Here is a 19,631-nt window from a genome sequence, read left to right on the forward strand (position 1 = left end):
ACAGATGATTGACCCATCTCAAAGTAAAAATGGTCATTTACTTTAAAATTGTATCTGGATTATGGCACTGAAATGAGCGACTAACTGTACTTTAACCACTATTCACTGGCTAAAAGCCTTGGGTAAAATTTTCAAAAGTACTCAGTATTGGTCTAGCTGTTCCTACTGATGGTCTGACACTTGAAATTCCCACGGGAATAGTACTGAGCAAGAACGAATTGCAGGTAGCTCTACTCCTTGCTTTCAATATAGCATCTGACTTGGGCTCTTGCCTGTGTAACGTTATGGAAGACAAGCCTCCTTTTATACATAACACTTTAGGTTTGCCCACTCCTGCAATCATGGACACCTGATACAATAGGCACTCTTTAGTTTTATAGATACATGGATTCCAAGGCCCAATAACACAGGCCACAGAATTTCTCCAAATTAATTCCCGGAGCATATCTTCTAGTAAAACATCCCATCTTGATTTTAAAATGGTCAATAATGGAGATTCTAGCTTCACCTTCCAGCCATTGGATCATATTATACCTTTCTCTGCTACAGTGAAGAGCCCATTATTAAATAGTTGTTCCCTGTGTTGTAGAGAGAGACTATAATCAAATTACCCCTTAACCTTCTCTTTGTTAACTTTATAGTGATAGGCTCAAGGAGCTCACTCTAGGCATATTTTCTAATCTTTTACTATCATTCTTGTGGCTCTTCTCTGAACTCTCTCCAATTTATCAACATCCTTTTTGAACGGTTGACACTGGACACAGTATTCCAGCGGTGATCACACCAGTGCCAAAACACAGGTAAAATAACCACCCTATTCTTACTTGAGATTCCCATTTATGTATCCAAGGATTGCATTAGCCCTTTTGGTCACAGCATAGCACAGAGCTCATGTTCAGCTGATTATCCATCCCCCCTCCCCCCCACACACACACACACTTTTCAGAGTCACTGCTTCCCAGGACAGAGTTCACCCCCAGTATGTAAGTATGGCCTACATTCTTTGTTCCTAGATGGGTGTTTTTAATAGACTAAATGTAAATAAACATTATTTACTTGCACCTAGTGTACCAAGCGATCCAGCTCTAAATCAGTGACCTGTCTTCATTATTTACCACTCCCCCAATTTCTGTCATTTGTAACCTTTATCGCTGATGATCTTATGTTTTCTTCCAGGTTATTAATACAAAATGTTAAATAGTGTGGAGCCACGAACCAATTCCTGCAGACCCCACTAGAAACACACCTATTTGATGATGATTTCCCATTTACAATTATATTTTGAGACCCATCAGTTAGCCAGCTTTTAATCCATTTAATGTGCACCACATTAATTTTATGTCTTTCTAATTCTGTAATCAGAATATCAAGTCAAAGTCTATGTATATTACATCAACACTATTACTTTATCAACCAAATCTGTAATCTCATCTAAAAAGGATATCAAGTTAGTTTGATAGGATCTATTTTCCATAAATCTGTGTTGACTGGCATTAATTATATTACCCTTGTTTCATTCTTTATTAATCGAATCTCATATCTACTGCTGTTATCTTATCCAGGATTTTCAGACTGAGAGGCCTATAATTATGCAGGTCATCCCATTTATCCTTTTTAAATATTGGCACACCATTAGCTTTCTTCCAGTTTTCGCTGGTGTTCCAAGACTTACTGAAAAATCATTTATGGTCCAGTGGGCTCCTCAGCCAGCTCTTTAAAAACTTTTTGATGCAAGTTATCTGGATGTACTTATTCAAAATTGTGAAACTTTAGTACTCACTGTTTTAACATCATCCTGAAATATTAGTGGAATGGAGTGTTATGATGTGACTACATCATTAGTTTTTTCCTCGAACTATAGAACTGAAATATTTATTGACCATTTCTGCCTTATCTGCATTATTATTGATAATTCTACCATTTCCATCTAGTAATGGACCAATACCATTGTTAATATTCTTTTTGTTCCCAATACACTTAAAAAAATCCTTAACTCTGATGGCTGTAGATTTCGCTTTGTATCCCTTTGCTTCCCTTATCAACTTTCTACAGTTGCTAGCTTCTGATTTATATTAATTACTATCAACAGCCCCTCTTTCATTTTTTATTTTTTTTTAAAAACAGCTGCCTTCACTTCCCCTCTAAACCAGGTCGATTGTAGCTTTCTGGGCATCTAGTAAAGTTACCTTAAATAATTCCCTATCATCATTCCCATTTTTCTAATTACATTTTTCCTCTGCTGATTTAGCTCATAATTGTTTTCAGCCCTTTTAAAGCTCCACCTATATATATATATCACTGGTCAGGACATTATTCTGTTTGCACTTGATAAATATGATCAAGTCATGATCACTTGTACCTAGTTACCATTACCTAGTTACCATTAATTTTTAGTTCTCTAATCAGTTCCTCTTTATCTGTCAAGACAAAGTTTAGAATTCCCCCATGTTGGATGCAACACTTTTAGAGATAAGAAATGGTCATCTATAACATTTAGAAATTCCAGTGTTTCAGTACTAGATTGAAATTGAAGTCCCCCATGATCATTCATCTTTTTTCCTCTACACACTACTGATAGGTACGGAAGAAGCCAGTCATCTTGCTCCACGGTGTAATCTGACAGGCTGCAGGAGACATCGACTAATAGCCCATCTTGCACTTTATCTGTTAGGACATTGATCCATAAGCATTCAAGATCATTTTCTTTTGAATTATAAGTGACTAGGCAACAGGTAATATAATTTGACAGAATGCCACTCCCCCACCTCTTTTGCCCACTTGATCCTTCCTAAATTGGTTTTAACCTTTGATTTTAACATTCCAATCATGGGAATCTTCCGCCAAGTTTCGGTAGTACCAACTAGATCAAATTTATGGTCGTAAATGAGCAATTCCAATTCCTCATGTCTTACCAGGCTCTTAACACAGGTACATAGGCAATTATTCCCCCCCCTACCCCCTTCATGACTTTTGATTCCTTGATTTTGTTCTCTGCCTCTTGATTTTGTACTGGTTGCTCATTCATACTCTTCCTCTTTATAGCCTCCCCTTTTTTTATTAATTTAATGCCCTCCTTAATACTCTAGCCAACCTGTCCATGAGAAGATTAGTTCCTCTTCTATTGAGGTGGAGGCCATCCAAACGATACAGGACCCCTCTCTCTGTAGAAGGTGGACCAATGTTCCACAAAACCTAAATCTTCCACCCTACACCACTTACCTAGCCAGTGGTTCACTTCCAGCATCTTTTGACTTCTGTCTTCCTTTGCTTGTTGGACAGAAAGGATCTGAGAAGATTGATTTACATCTGAACCCAAGAGCTTTGATAGAATACTGATGTATGAACTAGATGCAGTGGCAAATCTTATTTGGAGGTCTCAAACTTCTGACATTCACTATGATAGGAGGAGGAAGGTCTTAGGGTTCAGGAGAGAGTTATTATGAAGAGCCTAAAGCAACTTTCTTAGAGAGTCTAAGAATAGTCGGCTCACCATTGAATGGAAGCAGTTGTTTGTCATCATGCACCACAGCTGACTGCCAGATCCATTAAGTTGGTACTTGTCTACCCTATAAAAAGGCAATATTATGATTTCACAAGAATTTCTAATACAACCTAGTGGACAGGGAAGTATGTTTGTTTTCTCCTTGACCTACAAAGTCTTTTCCTTGAGATTTTGTACCACAGGTTCAAGACTGAAAGAAAGAGACAGCTCAGATGCTCTCTACAAGGCAATAGATGGCACATTGTCCTGCTTAGGGAGCACTCACTCTTTTTAGATGAGCTAAATAGCAACCTGATGCACTTACATGATCTGCCCTTCCCCGAGTTTATCTTCGCTAGTTGATGCTGAGAGAACATAGAAGCCTGATGAGCCAGCTACATCATCCTCTATACACAGTGGCCTATCATGTGTCCACTAAACAGGCTACCGAGCCATATATCTCAAGCCTTCTACATGCTGGTTGATATAGTTATACAAGAAAGCCAAGGCTGCTACTGGGGGAATGGGAGAAGAGAGATCTAGCACAAGAGGATTAAGTGACCTGCAAGTGTAGGTACCACCACAATGTTACTTCCCACTCCCGTTCCACCCCACTCCTGATTTCCTCTTTTGTGAAAAAAGAACGAAGATTAAACAGTTGTGCCTTCAGCGTAGGTATCTTTAAAATGGCAGCTTTCCAAAAGCTTGTTATAATTCTTTTAAGAAGAGATTTGACAATACATATTCCTCTCTCATATTGCTATCTTTATAAAAAAGTTCTTTATAAATGGAGTAACGCCATGAGTATTTCTACAATAAAAAAGAACCCGGCAGACAATTGGGAAAGTATTATCTTAAATTAGCAATGCAAAATTTCTGTGCAGTCATGCCTGTAGATAAATAAGTGTACAAGCCTCTTTGACCAAGGTATTTCAAGAATGAAATGCTGGACAGAGATCAAAAACATCACATTGATGCTGCATGACCTACACTAATTTGATTCTCTTCGATGATAAAAAACAACAGTGATTGCAGAGGCAAGCCTTTATGATATGACTATTACTAAATTTTTGGATATGATGCATATCTTTATAAGGCTACAAATACAGCTTATTTTTTACATTTCATGAGTGATAACATCCATCCTATACAGATAAATATCATGTCTTATGCAAAGTTGCATATCTATACTCAAGCAAAAGAGGATATATAGATGATTTATACCTTTTACTGTTCTGGTTCCACTTTCAGGATGCTAGTATTGAGACTTAACCTTGCCCAACCAGAACTAACAAGCTCCAATACCTTTTGTTTTGCAGGATTGAAAAATTCAAAATATTAAACATTCTAAAAGGAAAAAAAAAAAAAAAAGATAAAATTAAGAGCTTATATTATCATTTATTGTTTTTCCTAGTATATACATTCATGACGAGATAAACTTTAGTCTTGCATTATTGCATTACTAAATTCCTACACACACAGTTATTTTGTATCATCTTAAACTGTTCACAAAACTTTATGACCAAAATTATTGGGAAAAACTAGATAGGTGTCCTAACAACCTTAATCCTCATGGAAAAAGTGGGGCAAGAGTTGAAGTTAGTTCTCATTGTCCAAGTAAACAATGTGTTGCTTGACCATAGTTCTCCATCTGTCTTTTAACATGACACTGGTTCGGTTGTTGAAGTCATAATGAATCAGAATTTTAGTCCAATTTCCCATTCCAAACTTCTTTATCCCATCCTTCAGTTTCTTGTCTTCTTCCCAAGTCCATCGCTTTAGGAAGAAGAGAACAATTGTACACATTAAATTTTCTCTGTAGAAAGTTCTCATTTGACACATTTAGCATAAATACCAGTAGTGTAAGAGAATATTTTCTGTATTTGACTTATTACTTTACATGTGTTCCTAATGTTACCTTAAAGGTTTGTTAATTCTACATTTCCAGGTTATAGTCTCCTCTTTGTGTATGGAGGACTTACACACAACATCTCTTATTGCACATTACCAACAAAGTATTACGATAACAGCTGCTGTTACATTAAGTTATTCAGAGGGTGGAGATGACAGTGGAGTACCAAGCAGATTTCAAAATGAATCTGAGGAAGTGAAGGTATAAAAATGACAGCCAAGATTTGTTTTAGAGCTTTCAGTTATATATGGTTTTGCTCAAACTTTTTAACCAGTCACTAGGTTGGTTTCACCACTTTCTTTCAAGGACCACAACATCCAAGACTAACTGCATCCAATCTAAAGATTATCTGTTAAAATGTTAAAGGATAGGTAGACACCCCTTCGTAGAATAAATAAGTTTGGGCTGCTGAAGTTTCAAACAAAATGTCAGATAATACAGATACTGGGTACAATTTTCACAAGATACCTGACCCACTGGCTTTCAAAAATTACTAAGGAGCCTAAGCTAGGCAGGCTCTTTTGAAAAATTTACTGATGATGACCAAGACTAACATCAATTGAGCAACATATGGAATGACCATTAAGACATTAAATAATACATAGTCAATACAATACATAGGTAGCTGCTTCTGTGACAGTTTCACTTTGAGAAATGAGTATCAAAAAGGAGATGCTGCATATCAACACCAATGGCATTTCAAATGTTAGGTTTTTTCACAGGTTTAATATTTTTCATCTAGGATTTTAAGTACAAGCATTGTGTATCATTTCACTTTAAGACAGACAGGTTAGCAACTTGCTCAAGGTCATACAGCAACTATCCATCTGATTTCTAGTCATGTGCACTAAGTACAAGACCATGCTTCATCTAAACTGATCTAAGACTTCAGCAGTATATTTAGTACATTTTGCTATTAATGCACCTATGATTATAGGCCCACAAATACAAAATTAAACATACAAAATTATTTCAGTTATCAAAAATGACACAAAAGAAGTTTCAAATTCCAAAAAGATAAGAGACCCTGCCAACTCAACCCTCAAAAAAGTCTGAAGTCATACATTTAAAGACCAGAAGGGGCCACTAGGTCATTTAGTCCGATCTTCTGTATATCACAAGACACCAACACCACCTAGCCCTGCACAGTAAAAACAACAGAAATGTGACCAAAGTATTAACTGAATCAGGCTGGATAAAAATCCATGATTTAAAAAAGGATTTTTAACATTTAAATTCAATACAGGTTTACTTTTATAATAAATCTATTTAAAATTCAGTTAAACTTACTATCATCTATTAAAATAAATTTAAATTAAATAAAAAATATTAAAAGCAGCACAAATTTTCTGCTGAAGGTCAAGGCAAAGAATTTCCTTTCCCCCTCATATTAGCCTCCCAGGGAATCCTTCCCATCAGTTCCCTGAGGGAGTCAAAGTCTGCTTTTCTGAAGTCCATGGTCCGTATCCTGCTGTTCTCCTTTCTTCCTTTTGTCAGGATCCTGAACTCGACCACCACATGGTCACTGCTGCCTAGGTTGCCACCCACTTCTACTTCCCCTACCAAATCTTCCCTGTTTGTGAGCAGCAGGTCAAGAGAAGTACGGCCCCTAGTTGGGTGCTCCAGCACTTGCACCAGGAAATTGTCTGCAACACTATCCAAAAACTTCCTGGATTGTTTGTGCTCTGCTGTACTGCTCTTCCAGCAGATGTCAGGGTGATTGAAGTCCCCCATGAGAATCAAATTCCATCCAGAAACAAACAGGAAGCCAATTGAATCTAGTTTTATAGATCTATCAGGTACCATATCATTAATAAAAAATGAAGCAAGTCATTTGGAAGTTTATTTCCCTACCAAAGACTCACTTTTAGCTAGCCTTCCAATGCTGATGTCCACTTCTGAATCTTACCAGTCTCTCCTCAGTCCAACAGTTTAATTCTGTATACAGAATGTTATCTGATTTTCAAGCCACACAGAAACAGTAAGAGGGAAGTAAAATATACCCCTTGATTTTTTAATTTTTACTGTTACTTTATTCATTCTCATATTTTACTGTTTGCTTTATCCCTTTCTGTAACATATCTTAAGTGATATTATAAACTGCTTAGAGCAGGAAACTGGCTCATCTGCACAGCACTATGCATGCCCTATCTGCTAGAGAACTAGGAAACAGCACTGCCAATAACTGGCAGATTTCAGAATTGGATCCTACCACCCTCTGCTTCTGCCCTGTCCCTTCATAATCTGAACACATTTTTAATGTAAATCTAAATGTATTCAGTTGTCATTTTTCACCCCGAAATAATAACTAAGTTTTATTGGTAAAGAAATAACCCCTTACATTTATTCTTGAAGTGCTACCAGAAGGATAACTACAGCAGTGCTAGCACACTCAACTATGTGATTTATGCCACTCCTATGTATTATTTAAGAATTACATTGTGGTAGCACCCAGAAGATACCAATAGGATAGGCGTCTCATTATGTTAAGTGCTGTAAAAAACACAGACACCGTCCCCACCCTGAGTTTACAATCTAAAAATTCCTTTCCTAAAAACATTTCCATTTCTATTTCAAATAAGTTGTATTTTTGTTTAAAATTTCAAGCTTCTTCATACAGTTTGAAAGTGTCCTCCTCCAAAGCTCGTTCCTAAAATGTAGAATTAAGGGACTCTACTCAAAGACAAACATTGATAGACTTAATAATTTAGATTTGTTCAAGGCTAAATTTGTTCCCCGTTAATGCTGCTACTTGCCACCTGTTAAGCCAAATGGTGAATCTGGCCACAAAAGAGAAAAAATTAGTAACAAATAATTACAAAAAACAAAACTAACAATTTAAATCCTCTGTGATAAGCTACAACCAACTTCTCTTAAATCCTTTATTTATAATTGCTCATGTCTGGAAACTCAAGTATTGCACATCCTTGCAAGTTAAAATGAATCCTCCCTGCCACCCTCTCAAAAAAAAAAAAAAAAAACCCATCATTTTCTTGACACAAATAAAAGGTCGCATTCTGGATCCCAGAGCTCCTCTAGCAGCCCAAATCCTAAATAAGTGGCACTTGCATCTGAAGAGTTCAATTTACTACTCAAAGGCATTAGAAATTACAGAGTATTCTCCTTTCAATAGTGTTGATTCAGATTGAAATATGTAGTTAAATTGAAAAATGTTGCTATGAAAAGCTGAAAACAGGCACTGAACCGTTGCAATGAAATGCCATCTACAAAACAAGAGAAAACAAGGCCAACATTGAAGGAGGACTGCCTGGAAAAGGGAGTTCTGAAAGTCAACAACCCTTTCTGTGACATTCACAGCATTCTTTCATGTCTGCAGAGAGTCTTATATAACCCACATAATGATGTAGATGAGCAGATTCAACTTTTTGGAATACCAAGAACACTGCTCTGTCTAATATTGACACAGAGATCACACTGACAAGGACTACTGCACAGAAATAGCAAGGAGATAAAGTATACATTATATAGGTTCACAAGAGCAACTCTGTAGAATTTGAATTTTTTTTTCTTTCTTTATAAGAATTTAGGAACATAACATTTACCACCACCCTACGAACTTTTGTCCTTTTCTGTATGTTAAGTTGGGTTTCTGCATTTTTAATAAAGTTGAATTTACTATATAGTTAACAACTTTAACCATCATAGCTTCTGGTCTTCCTTAGATATCTGTGCAAGAGCATCACCAAAGTCAGCATAGGATTGGTATTTGTAATTATCTACTGATGCAGAACTACCATAGAAAAGAAGAAAATATTAACATTATAATATACAGCTTTTCTGTGTTAGTGGGGAGTGAAAACTTACCACCCGCTGCAGTATAAGTGTGTTTATTTTTTTTTTAAATCATGTGGCAATATGCCAATATTCCCCATGTCAGAAAGTGGCAGTTTTTGCTACCTTCATCAGTAGTGAAAAAAGAGAAAAAGGAGCATTGGATTTGAGCAATTTAGCTATGTTTCTGTAAGGAGGGAATACATTTTTTAAGGCAAACAGATACATTGGTCAAGGTACTGCTCTTCAATTTTGTTTTAATAAATTAGTGCTGGCTGTGTCTGTGGCTTTTAAGGAAGTTGTCAGTCTCAATTTGTCAAATGGTTGCCAGGATTAAGTATTGCTTTGAAATCAATTGTGTTTCACTCAGTGTTTTAGATATGGGAACAGGCACATTAGCCTCCAAGGTATGGATGTTGCTGGCTTAGCAATGAATCTCTTATTAGTAGATGGTCTAAATTTGAGGATTGGATGTACTTGTAAATTTAACCAGTACTTTGACTTCAGCATATGCTCTCAAAGAAGGAAGGAATAAAGGAGCTAGAAAGACATTTGTCCACAGTTGATGGATAGGAAAGTTATTTTCTCTAGTTGTTTTTAAAAGTTTGAGTCACAAAAATACAATAATCTTTTCCTGATGAACTTAAGGTAAAAAAGGATGAAAAAAGGGTTACTCACCTTTTGTAGCTGTTGTTCTTCAAGATGTGTTGCTCATGTCCATTCCAAGCAGGTGTGCGCGCGCCGTGTGCATGATTGCCGGAAGGTTTTTCCCCCAGCGGTACCCGTTGGTGCAGGCTCCATCATGGCGTTGTATATAGGGCCCTGCTGCCCCGCCCCTTCAGTTCCTTCTTGCCATTCGGCTCCGACAAGAGGGGTAGGCGGGTGGGTCTTGGAATGGACATGAGCAACACACCTCGAAGAATAGAGTTACGAAAGATGAGTAACCGTTTTTTCTTCTTGAGTGCTTGCTCATGTCAATTCCAAATAGGTGACCCCCAAGCTGACTCTAGGAGACAGGGTCAGAGCTCATGAGATGCCTGACTGCAGCAAAGTCCTGCTGAATTCCACATCATCCCATGCCTGCTGGTAATGGCATAATGTGAAGTGAATGTATGGATGGAGGACCATGTTGCAGCCCTACAAATCTCCTGTGTGGGAATTTGTGCCAAGAATGCTGCCTGTGCCCCGGTTGAATGTGCTATCAAAGGCGGGGCTGGAATCTTAAACAAGTCATAGCAGGTTCTGATACAAGAAGTAATCCATGACTAAATTAATTGGGATAACACCAGATTGCACTTCACCCTGTCCGCCACTGCTGTGAAATGCTGGTTCGACTTCTGAAATGGCTTGGTACGCTCCAGATAGAATGCTAATGCCTGCCTAACATGAAGCAAATGGAGGGCACGCTCTCTGCTGCTGGCATGCGGCTTAGGACAGAACACCGGCAAAAAGATTTCCTGACTTGTATGGAAGTGGGAAACCACCTTGGGGAGGAAAGCTGGGTGAGGGTGCAGTTGCACCGTGTCATTGTAGAACACCGTATATGGTGGGTCCGAGGTCAATGCCTTAAGTTCTGACACCATCCTTGCTCAGGTGATTGCCACAAGGAAGGCTACCTTCCAGGACAAGTACAGAAGGGTGCAAGTAGCTAGAGGCTCAAATGGGGGCCCCCATTAGCTTATTAAGCACCAAATTCAGGTCCCAAGCTGGGATGGGGCGACAAATGATAGAATAAAGCACTTCCTGGTGGAGCGCGTCACATAGAGGTCCACTTGGGGAGACCCCCACTTTCGGAAAATGTCTCGTTATATCCGGGCGGAGACACCACTCATGAGTGGTGAAGGAGCGGCTGAGGTGATCCACTAGTTCGTTCTGGACTCCAGGCAGGTATGATGCCTCCCAGGTGGATAGAGTGGGCTATATAGAAGTCCCACAGGCTGATGGCTTCTCAGCACGAGAGAGGAGTGTGCTCCTCCCTTCCTGTTTATATAGAACATTGCTGTAGTGTTGTCTGTCATCACCGACATGACTGTCCCCTGAAGTTGAGGCAGAAAAGCCTGGCATGCCAGCTGGACCGCCCGAAGCTCCCGGACATTTATATGGAGCGACAGCTCGTCTGCGGACCACAGATGTTGCATTGTGAGCGAATCGAGGTGTGCCCCCAAACCCAGAGCTGAGGCATCCATGGCCAGCATTACTGACGGCTGCAGAGCAGCAAATGGGACTCCCCTGCAAACCTGCTGTGGGTCTAACCACCACCGCAGGGCTTCCAGCACTTGATGTAGAATGGAGAACACCTTGTCCAGTTTGTCCCTGTGGGGACGATAACACTGATGCAAGCCACAACTGGAAAGGTCTGAGTCTTAGACTCACGTGTCTGACCACAAAGGTGCATGAAGCCATGTGGCCTAGAAGGGTGAGACAACTCCGAGCTGTGGTGGTGAGAAACCTTCGGAAGCCCCTTATCAATGCTCCCAGAGTCTGGAAATGAGCTTCTGGGAGCAGCGCCCTGACCTGGACCGAATCTAAAACTGCTCCAATGAACTCTATTCTCTGTACCAATTCCAATTGTGTTCAGTTGGAGCCCTAAATTGGCAAAGGTCGATCTCACCAGTGCGACATGGGCCCGCACCTGCTCCCTGGAACGTCCTATGACTAACCAATTGTTCAGGTAGGGGTACACCTGAACGTGGTTCCTTCTCAGGAAAGCCGCAATGACAGCCATGCATTTGGTGAAGACCCTCGGAGCCGATGAGAGGCCAAACGGGAGGGCTGTGAACTGGTAATGTGCATGTCCCACTACGAATCTGAGGAATCTCCTGTGAGGGGGAATATTGAAATATGGGAGTAGGTGTCTTTCAGGTCGAGGGCGGCATACCAGTTCCCTGGATCCAGAGAGGGAATGATGGAGGCAAGGGAAACCATGCAGTATTTCAGCTTCTTTATGAACTTGTTGAGGTTCCGCAGGTCCAGGATACTTCTGAGTCCCCCTTCTGCCTTGGGGATCTGAAATTATCTGGAGTAAAACCCCTTTCCCTTTATGTCCAGAGGGACCTTCTCCATTGCCACAGCATGCAGCAGTTGACTCACGTCTTGCATGAGAAGTTGCTTGTGAGAGGGGTCCCTGAAGAGGGACGGGGTAGGGAGTGGGAGGGTGGGGAAGAAGAAAACTGGAGGACTATTCCAGCTCCACTGTGCATAGGACCCCTCTGTCTGATGTTATGTGGGCCCACGCCCAATAGAAATGGAATAGCCGGTCCAGGAAGGAAGAATGGAGGATCCAGGTACTGAGCTGGAGTGTCGCCCTCGGGTGTGGCTTCAAAAGTTCTGCTTTGGCCCCGGGGGTTGTTTGCCCGAGACTTCGTCCTGGTTATGAGGCTGAGGGGTTTTGCGCCTGCCATTTCTACCCCTCCTCCTTGAGAAGTCCTGTCTTGGTTGCAGGGGGTAGAATCTTTGGCTTGGTTGAAGCTTAAAATGCTTCTGCTGGGTAGAAGTTGTGTGGAGCCCAGAGATTTAAGAGTCACCCTTGAGACTATGGAGCTTCGAATCCGTCTGCTCCGAAAACAGACCCCCCTCCTTTGAACGGTAAGTCCTGAATATTGGACTGAACTTCCGGCGGGAGGCCCGACACCTGTAACCAGGAGCTACGCTAGACTATCACTAACCCCAACGCCATGGTGTGTGTCGCTGAGTCCACCACATCAAGTGCAGCCTGCAGCAATGTCCGGGCCACCGCCTTGCCTTCATCTATCATAGCTCCATATTTGGACTTGGAGTCGGGCGGGAGAAGGTCCTTAAGCTTCAACATTGCCTCCCATGAGTTGAGGTTTTACCTGCTGAGGATTGCCTGCTGGTTGGTGATCCTCAGATGGAGCCCCCCAGTGGAGTAGATCTTTCTTCCGAACAGGTCCTGTCTTTTGGGCTCCTTGGATTTGGGCCCTTGCCTTTCCTTCTCATTTGCAGCCGAAACCACCAATGAGCCCAGCTGAGGGTGTGTGAACAAGTATTCATATCCCTTGGAGAGTGTGAAATACTTCCTCTCTATGCCCCTTGCCATCAGGGGAATCAAGACGGGCATTTGCCACAAGGTCTTTGTTGTGGCCTGAATTGTCTTAATGAGCAGCAACGCTACCCTGGAGGGCCTTCTGGTGTCAGGACATCCACCATCGGATCCACTGCCTCTTTTACCTCCTCTGCCTGCAACCCCAAGTTCTGAGCCACTCGTCGCAGAAGCTCCTGATGGGCTCTGTTGTCCATTGGGACATGTGTGGTCGACGAGTCCGCCACTGCTTCTTCTGGGGAAGAGGCGGGCGAGGCTCTCGGCCTGATGCCAGCCTCCAGTATTTCCTAATCCAGATACTCCCTGTCCGGTTCCTCCATGACCCCTTCAGGGTGCTCCTCGGTGCTGGCACCTTCCCTGTCACCGTGTCCTTCACTTCCCGTTGCCACAGGTTCCTTCTCTCTGCGATCACGCATCTCAGTACTGGGAGGGACTCTGCGCTCCAAGCCGTGGGACGTCTGTGTCTCTGACACGACCAAGTAAGGGCCTCTCGACTTCGTCCTCTGGGCCTGATGGTACGCCTAGGGGGTCCAGAAGGGCCATTGCTGGGGCATTTGCCATTGAACCAGCCATGTCCCCATGGGTAGGCCTTGCTGCTTGTCTCTGCAGGCAGCACCTCCCTGACCTGTGCCTGTTGCATTTGGATGGAGACGACCCCGTGTCCGAATCAGAGGACCGCGAATTCCCCTTGGCGACCATGGCAATGCTGTAGCACAGTGCTGGGGCACTGGAGAGTGTTGTGTGGAGAAGTGGTGACAGCGCTCAGAGGACCGGTGCCAAGACGACGGCGAGTGGTGCCAGCACGCATGTGATCGGTGCCGAGGTGGTGACAGGTGGTGCTGATTTGCTGGTGAACAGTGATGCAGTGAAACAGCCTGGTGTCGCAACGAAGCTGAGTAGCGCCTCAGCTTGGGCGACTGGCGCTGTGGTTCGGGCGAGGGTGACTGCCCCTGATGTGTCAGGGATTGGTGCCATGACCAGTGCCGCATAATTGCTGGCTTGCCTCTCGACGGCACTGTACGTGCGGTGCTGGAGGTCTTTGGTCGGCTCTTGCTAAGGCTGGGGACTGATGGGCCGTCATGGCAATCAAGTCCCTTGCCGCCTCGAAGGTGTCTGGCGTGGAGGGGAGGTCCAGCTCCTCCAACTCGCTATCCCTCACCGGAGAGTGCTTGCGTGCCGGACTTGCGGACTCCTGCAGGGGTGGCGTAGACTGCTCTGGGAGCTCCTTTGTCTGGTGCAACTGGTGGCGCAGTATGGAAGCGCCCTTTCCTGCAGTGTACACCGTAGGAAGCGGCCTTGACCTGTTCTTTGCTTCTTGCATGGCATCTGTGAATGAGAACAGTGCCGTACTGCTTTGTGTGCCGGCAAGCGGTGCTGGGATTCTCTCGGGGCCCAGCTCCTCTTTGGTACCAGGTCTCAAATCGATGCCGCTGCACTGCACACCGAAGTGCTGGGTGCCAGGTCTGGGGCTTGTGGTCAAAGAGCCACCTCCATCAGGATCTGCTTGAGCCTAGCACTCCTTTCTTCTCTGCTCCTGGGGCAAAACTCTTTACAGATCTTGCACCAGTTGATTTGGTGCGACTCCCCTAAGCACCTCAAACAAGAGTCGTGCGGGTCACCCTTGGGCATAGGTTTATGGCAAGATCCGGAGGCCTTAAAACCTTGGGCCCCCGGCTTGCTCTGGTGCCATGGGAAGGGGAATACCACGAACGGGGATGAACTCCCTTAACTAATTCTAAACTACAACTCTAACAACAATTAATTTTAACTTGTTTTAAACTAACAGGAACTGCTATGCTAAAAGAATGCTTGCGAACGCAAGGCGAGGAAGCTCTGACAACCGTCTCTGGCGGTAAGAAGGAACTGAAGGGGGGGCGGGGTGGCAGGGCCCTATATATGGCGCCATGAGGGTGCCACTCTAGGGGGCGCCTGCACCGACCCGACGGGTACCGCTGGGGGAAAACCTTCCGATGATCGTGCACACGGCACGTGCACACCTGTTTGGAATCGACATAAGCAAGCACTCAAAGAAGAACGGCCTGTGTCAGACTGTTGTAAATGAATTTGGAGACTCAAAAGAGATTTACAAGCAGACAATACAAGATCTTTGATTATCTCTTCAGAGTGCCCCTCCACGTTGAAAACTGAAACCTATATTCTAGCTTTAACAGAAGATTTTATCATTACTGCAAGGTCATCATGACAGTCATTTCAAAATGTAAACTGTATACCAGATGTATTATTAGAGAACAGTACAGTCTTGTTCCAAAACAAAAAGTCAAGTCTACTTTAAATACCCTTTTCATAACATCCTTATATTAACCTCATCTTTCTAGGTTTCCCAAAGCTAGGTGGTACTCTAAATGTGTGTGTGTGTGTGTGTGTGAGTGTGATGTAACTAGTGTTTACAATAGTGACCACAAACAGATTTCTACATTTGCTTCATGGATAAGGCCTTTATGAAATGCAGCTTTATGGAAAGTTGCCTGTTATCAGACCATTGTAATAGGTTTACTTTGAAAACTTCATCCCAATTATGTATTTTCACCCGTACAATGGAGCACTTTATTCACTAATGTGACAGCTCCATATTAAACCACTGTGTGACAAAATCCTTGGTGCTATCTTGTCCAAAGCTCCCACTAGGAATTGCTGTCTTGAAGCCTATACCCCAGATAATGTAAATGAGGTATTGTCTTTTTTGTTTTGTCTAGTTTATTTAAAGTTTTTCATTCATGACTTATTTTTCTGTAAGTGTGTATGTTTGAAAAAGATATACAGGATGCTGAAACCTTACATAGCAACAAACAGTACATTTTGGCAAGTTCGAGTTTCATGAGTATTAGTAATATGCTGAACAGTAACTCAAGTTGGAAATAATGGTATGTTACATTTCCTCTGATTGCATACAATGCCCATACATTTTACAGATTCATTTTAGATCCATTTACAGTATAAAACCAATACACACCTGCTTCTTTCGGCCAGTTTGCCTGAGAGAGAGAGATTTTCTGCCATTTTCAGTGTTCTGCAAATCACTGAGACCTAAATTAATGAGCAAGCACACAAAGATCAATAAATGTCAATATTCTGCACCTAATTCTCCACTCACTTTTACACCTGTGAGAAGCAAGAACAAAGTGAGTGTAGAATATTACTATTCTGATTTATTAGTCTTTTATGTCTACTTGGGATTATTGTCAGTGCCTATGCAGGATAAGCACAGTGGAGAATCTGTCCATCTGTCAGGGTACTCAAAAAAGGATACTTATAAACGGCCACTAAATTCCTGCAAGTGATTGTACCAATAGCAGAATTGTATTTGTACTTTAAATAGTTAATAAACAAGAATTCTGAATAAAAACAGTACAAAATCCACTTTGTAACTATTTATATGCACCTTTGTCTTACTATCCATCTCCCCTCAGGCTTATTTTAACATCCTAAATCCATGCATCTTTGTCACAACTGTCTTATTTAAAAAAGCTAGTCATAGCTACCGATTTCTTCCTCCTCCCCAACGAAATTTTCCCCCAGGTATATCCTGGCCAGAGTCCCAGGACAGGCACTATTAACAGCTTTTCTATAAGTAAAATACGATACTCAAGTGCAATAGATCATGAATTGGACAGCATAATCAACTATTTCCTAGATCTTTTAGTTGATTGGTATCCTCAAGCCATTTTACAATTTCAGCTCTTAAAATTTTAACATTTGGACCCCATATCTGAAATCAGGCAGAATCTTGAGGCACCATGCTTGCTGCTTTCCCATCCCCCATGCAGAAAAAAAATGGTGGAGCATTTGAAGAACCAGTTAATAACAAATTTCAGGTGAGGAAAACAGTCATGTAGAGGTAACATTTGGAAAGCCCAGGAGTGTCAAGATAATTTATCTGCATTCTGTGTACCATGAATCTTAATGAAAGCCACTGTGTACTCACTTTGAAGACCACTGGTTTTTCTGTGTGTTGTTACCTCATCAGAAGGCACTTTTTCTAGCTTCCAAAGGGTGTCCTGTGCTAAGGAATAAAGCCGTTTGCATGACCTATAAGATACATAAAGATATAACTAAAACTGCTAAAGCATTCAGGAATACGTGCAACAGAGCTATGCAAACTGATTTTTGGATTGAGTGGGTTATACAGAAGTCCCAGAGGCGAACTATCTCCTGGCAGAGATGACATTACAGTGTCCCTCCTTGCCTATTTATGTAAAATATGGTGGCCAAGTTGTCAGTCATAATCAAAAGACTTTTTCCTACTATGTGGGGAAGGAAGATTGAGCATGCTAGACATATTGCTCCTAACTCCTTCATGCTTATGTGAGCCTCTAGTCTTGAAATGACCAAAGACCTTGTGTCTTCGGGGAACCAACGTGAGCCCGCCGCCCAACTTAGAGATGATGCATCTGTGACAAGAGTGAGCATTGACAGTATGGGAAGGAAAGGAACTTTCACAAAAACGTTTAGAGGTTCTATCTGACAATCTAGCAACAGCAAGACTAGCTCTGGCTTTAGAACCACCTTGTTCAAATAGTGACAATTCAGGGCATACACTGATGCCAGCCATGTTTGCAGCTTCCTGAGCGACAGTCTGATGTGTTGCATTACATAAGTACATACTGCCATGTGACCCAGTCGGTTGAGGCACTCGTATGGTGTTGTGAGCAGGTAAGCTTTCATTTGAAGTAATAGTTCTCGAATGGTTTTGAATCTGTTTTGTGGTAGAAAAGTTATGGCCTTTGTGGAGTCGAGGACTGCTCCAATGAATTCTATTATCTGTACAGGTTTCAATATTGATATTTCTTGATTCACTAGAAGCCCACGAGTGTTGAATATGGATAGAGCAGTGAATACGTTGGACAGGTTCAATAGTACTTCTTCTATGACCTCTGTCCAAAGAAGAGATTGGACCTCCCACTGAAAGGCAATTTTGTGAGAGTGGTAATTGAAGAGGGATGGGGAGAGGGGTGAAGTAAATTGGATGGTATACCCCTTTCCACCATGGTTAAGACCCACTGGTCTGATGTTATATGGAAGGGGTGGCCAAACTTACTGACCTCCCCGAGATCCCTGTTCCTGCTGGGCAGAATTCTCTAGCCCACCACCCTGCCACAGGGCAGAAGCTCCGAGCTCCCCACCCCAGTCTGGTAGGCAGAGAATGGGGGTGGGGAGGAGGAGGGCATAAGGGGCACCACGAGCCACACTAACTGTAAAAGAGCTGCATCTGCTCACTAGCCACAGTTTGGCCACCCCATTATGTGGGAAGCAGGACAAAAACAAAAAATGAGAACAGATAGAAGTGAGGAGATTGGTATATTGTCCTCGATAGTCCTGTCAAAATACCTTCTTGGCAGAGACGGATGGACAAGAAGAACTCACTGATGCTGAAGAGGTGGGTGGTATAGGGTGCTTTCTGTAGCTCCTTTACTTTTTCCTAGGCTGATCTTGAGGACAGAGTGCAACATTATGGTGCTGAAGGGGCTGTTGATGAAAATGCTTTTTTAAATCACTGGAGCGTAGATTCCAAGGGACGTAAGTGTTGCCCTGGAATCTTTAAGGCTATTAAGCCAGTCAACGGTTTTCTTGGAAAACAGAGTAGGGCCTTCAAATGGAAGGTCCTCTATGGTTTGTTGGACTTCTGCATGTAGTCCAGATGACCATAACCATGAGCACCTTCTCATGGCAATTGCTGATGCCATGGTTTGAGCCTCCAAATCTGCACTATCCAGACTGTCCTGGAGGGCAGTCCATTTACCCTCCTCCACCATTACTGAGAACTCTTGCCTGTAATCCTCTGGTAATTTGTCCTTGAATTTAGCAATGTTCTCCCAACGTGTGTAGTTATATTGACTCAAGAGTGCCTGCTGATTTGCAATCTTGACCTGGAGCTCCCTAAGAAATAAAGTTTACAATTGAACAAGTCTAGTCTTTTTGTGTCTTTGCTCTCAGGAGTGGAGGTTTGTTGATCCTGCCTTTCCTGCTTGTTAGAGGCCATTACCACAAGAGAACCTGGGGAGGGGTGACAGAAAAAAAATATTCATTTAGAGGGGACAAAGTATCTCTTCTCTGCCTCTTTTGCTGTGGGAGTCAGGGAAGAGGGTTTCTGCACCGACTCTTGACCAGCTCCGTGATTGCCTCATTGATTGGCAGAGCAATCTTAGCCAGGGTGGCAGACACTAGAATAGTCACCAATTTGTTAGAGCTCTGATGAACCTCTTCTTTCTAGATGCCAAGCAACGAGGTCACTCTTTTCAGAAGGTCTCAGTGGGCCCTATGGTATTCTGGAGGAGGTGAATCTCCCACTGGATCAATTGCTTCTTCTGGTGATGAAGACAAGGATGCAACCAGCATATGACATGATGGCAATGCCATAACCTGCAGTG

General features: G+C 42.4%; 1 protein-coding gene across 1 annotated transcript in view; it reads right to left on the minus strand.

The window, feature by feature from the left end:
* Positions 1-4,859: 4,859 nt before the first annotated feature.
* Positions 4,860-19,631, minus strand: part of TERF1 (telomeric repeat binding factor 1) — a 36,379-nt gene continuing 21,607 nt past the window's right edge. The window contains exons 8-10 of the mRNA XM_067553621.1: positions 17,189-17,292; positions 16,217-16,290; positions 4,860-5,257 (exon numbers count right to left, since the gene is read on the minus strand). Of these exons, the coding sequence (XP_067409722.1) occupies positions 5,081-5,257; positions 16,217-16,290; positions 17,189-17,292 (355 nt within the window). The 3' untranslated portion in view covers positions 4,860-5,080. The remainder of the gene's footprint in view (positions 5,258-16,216; positions 16,291-17,188; positions 17,293-19,631) is intronic.

Source organism: Emydura macquarii, unplaced genomic scaffold, assembly GCF_026122565.2.
Source record: "Emydura macquarii macquarii isolate MOO-44397 ecotype Brisbane River unplaced genomic scaffold, CSIRO-AGI_Emac_v2 contig_1477, whole genome shotgun sequence".
Lineage (NCBI taxonomy): Eukaryota > Metazoa > Chordata > Testudines > Chelidae > Emydura > Emydura macquarii.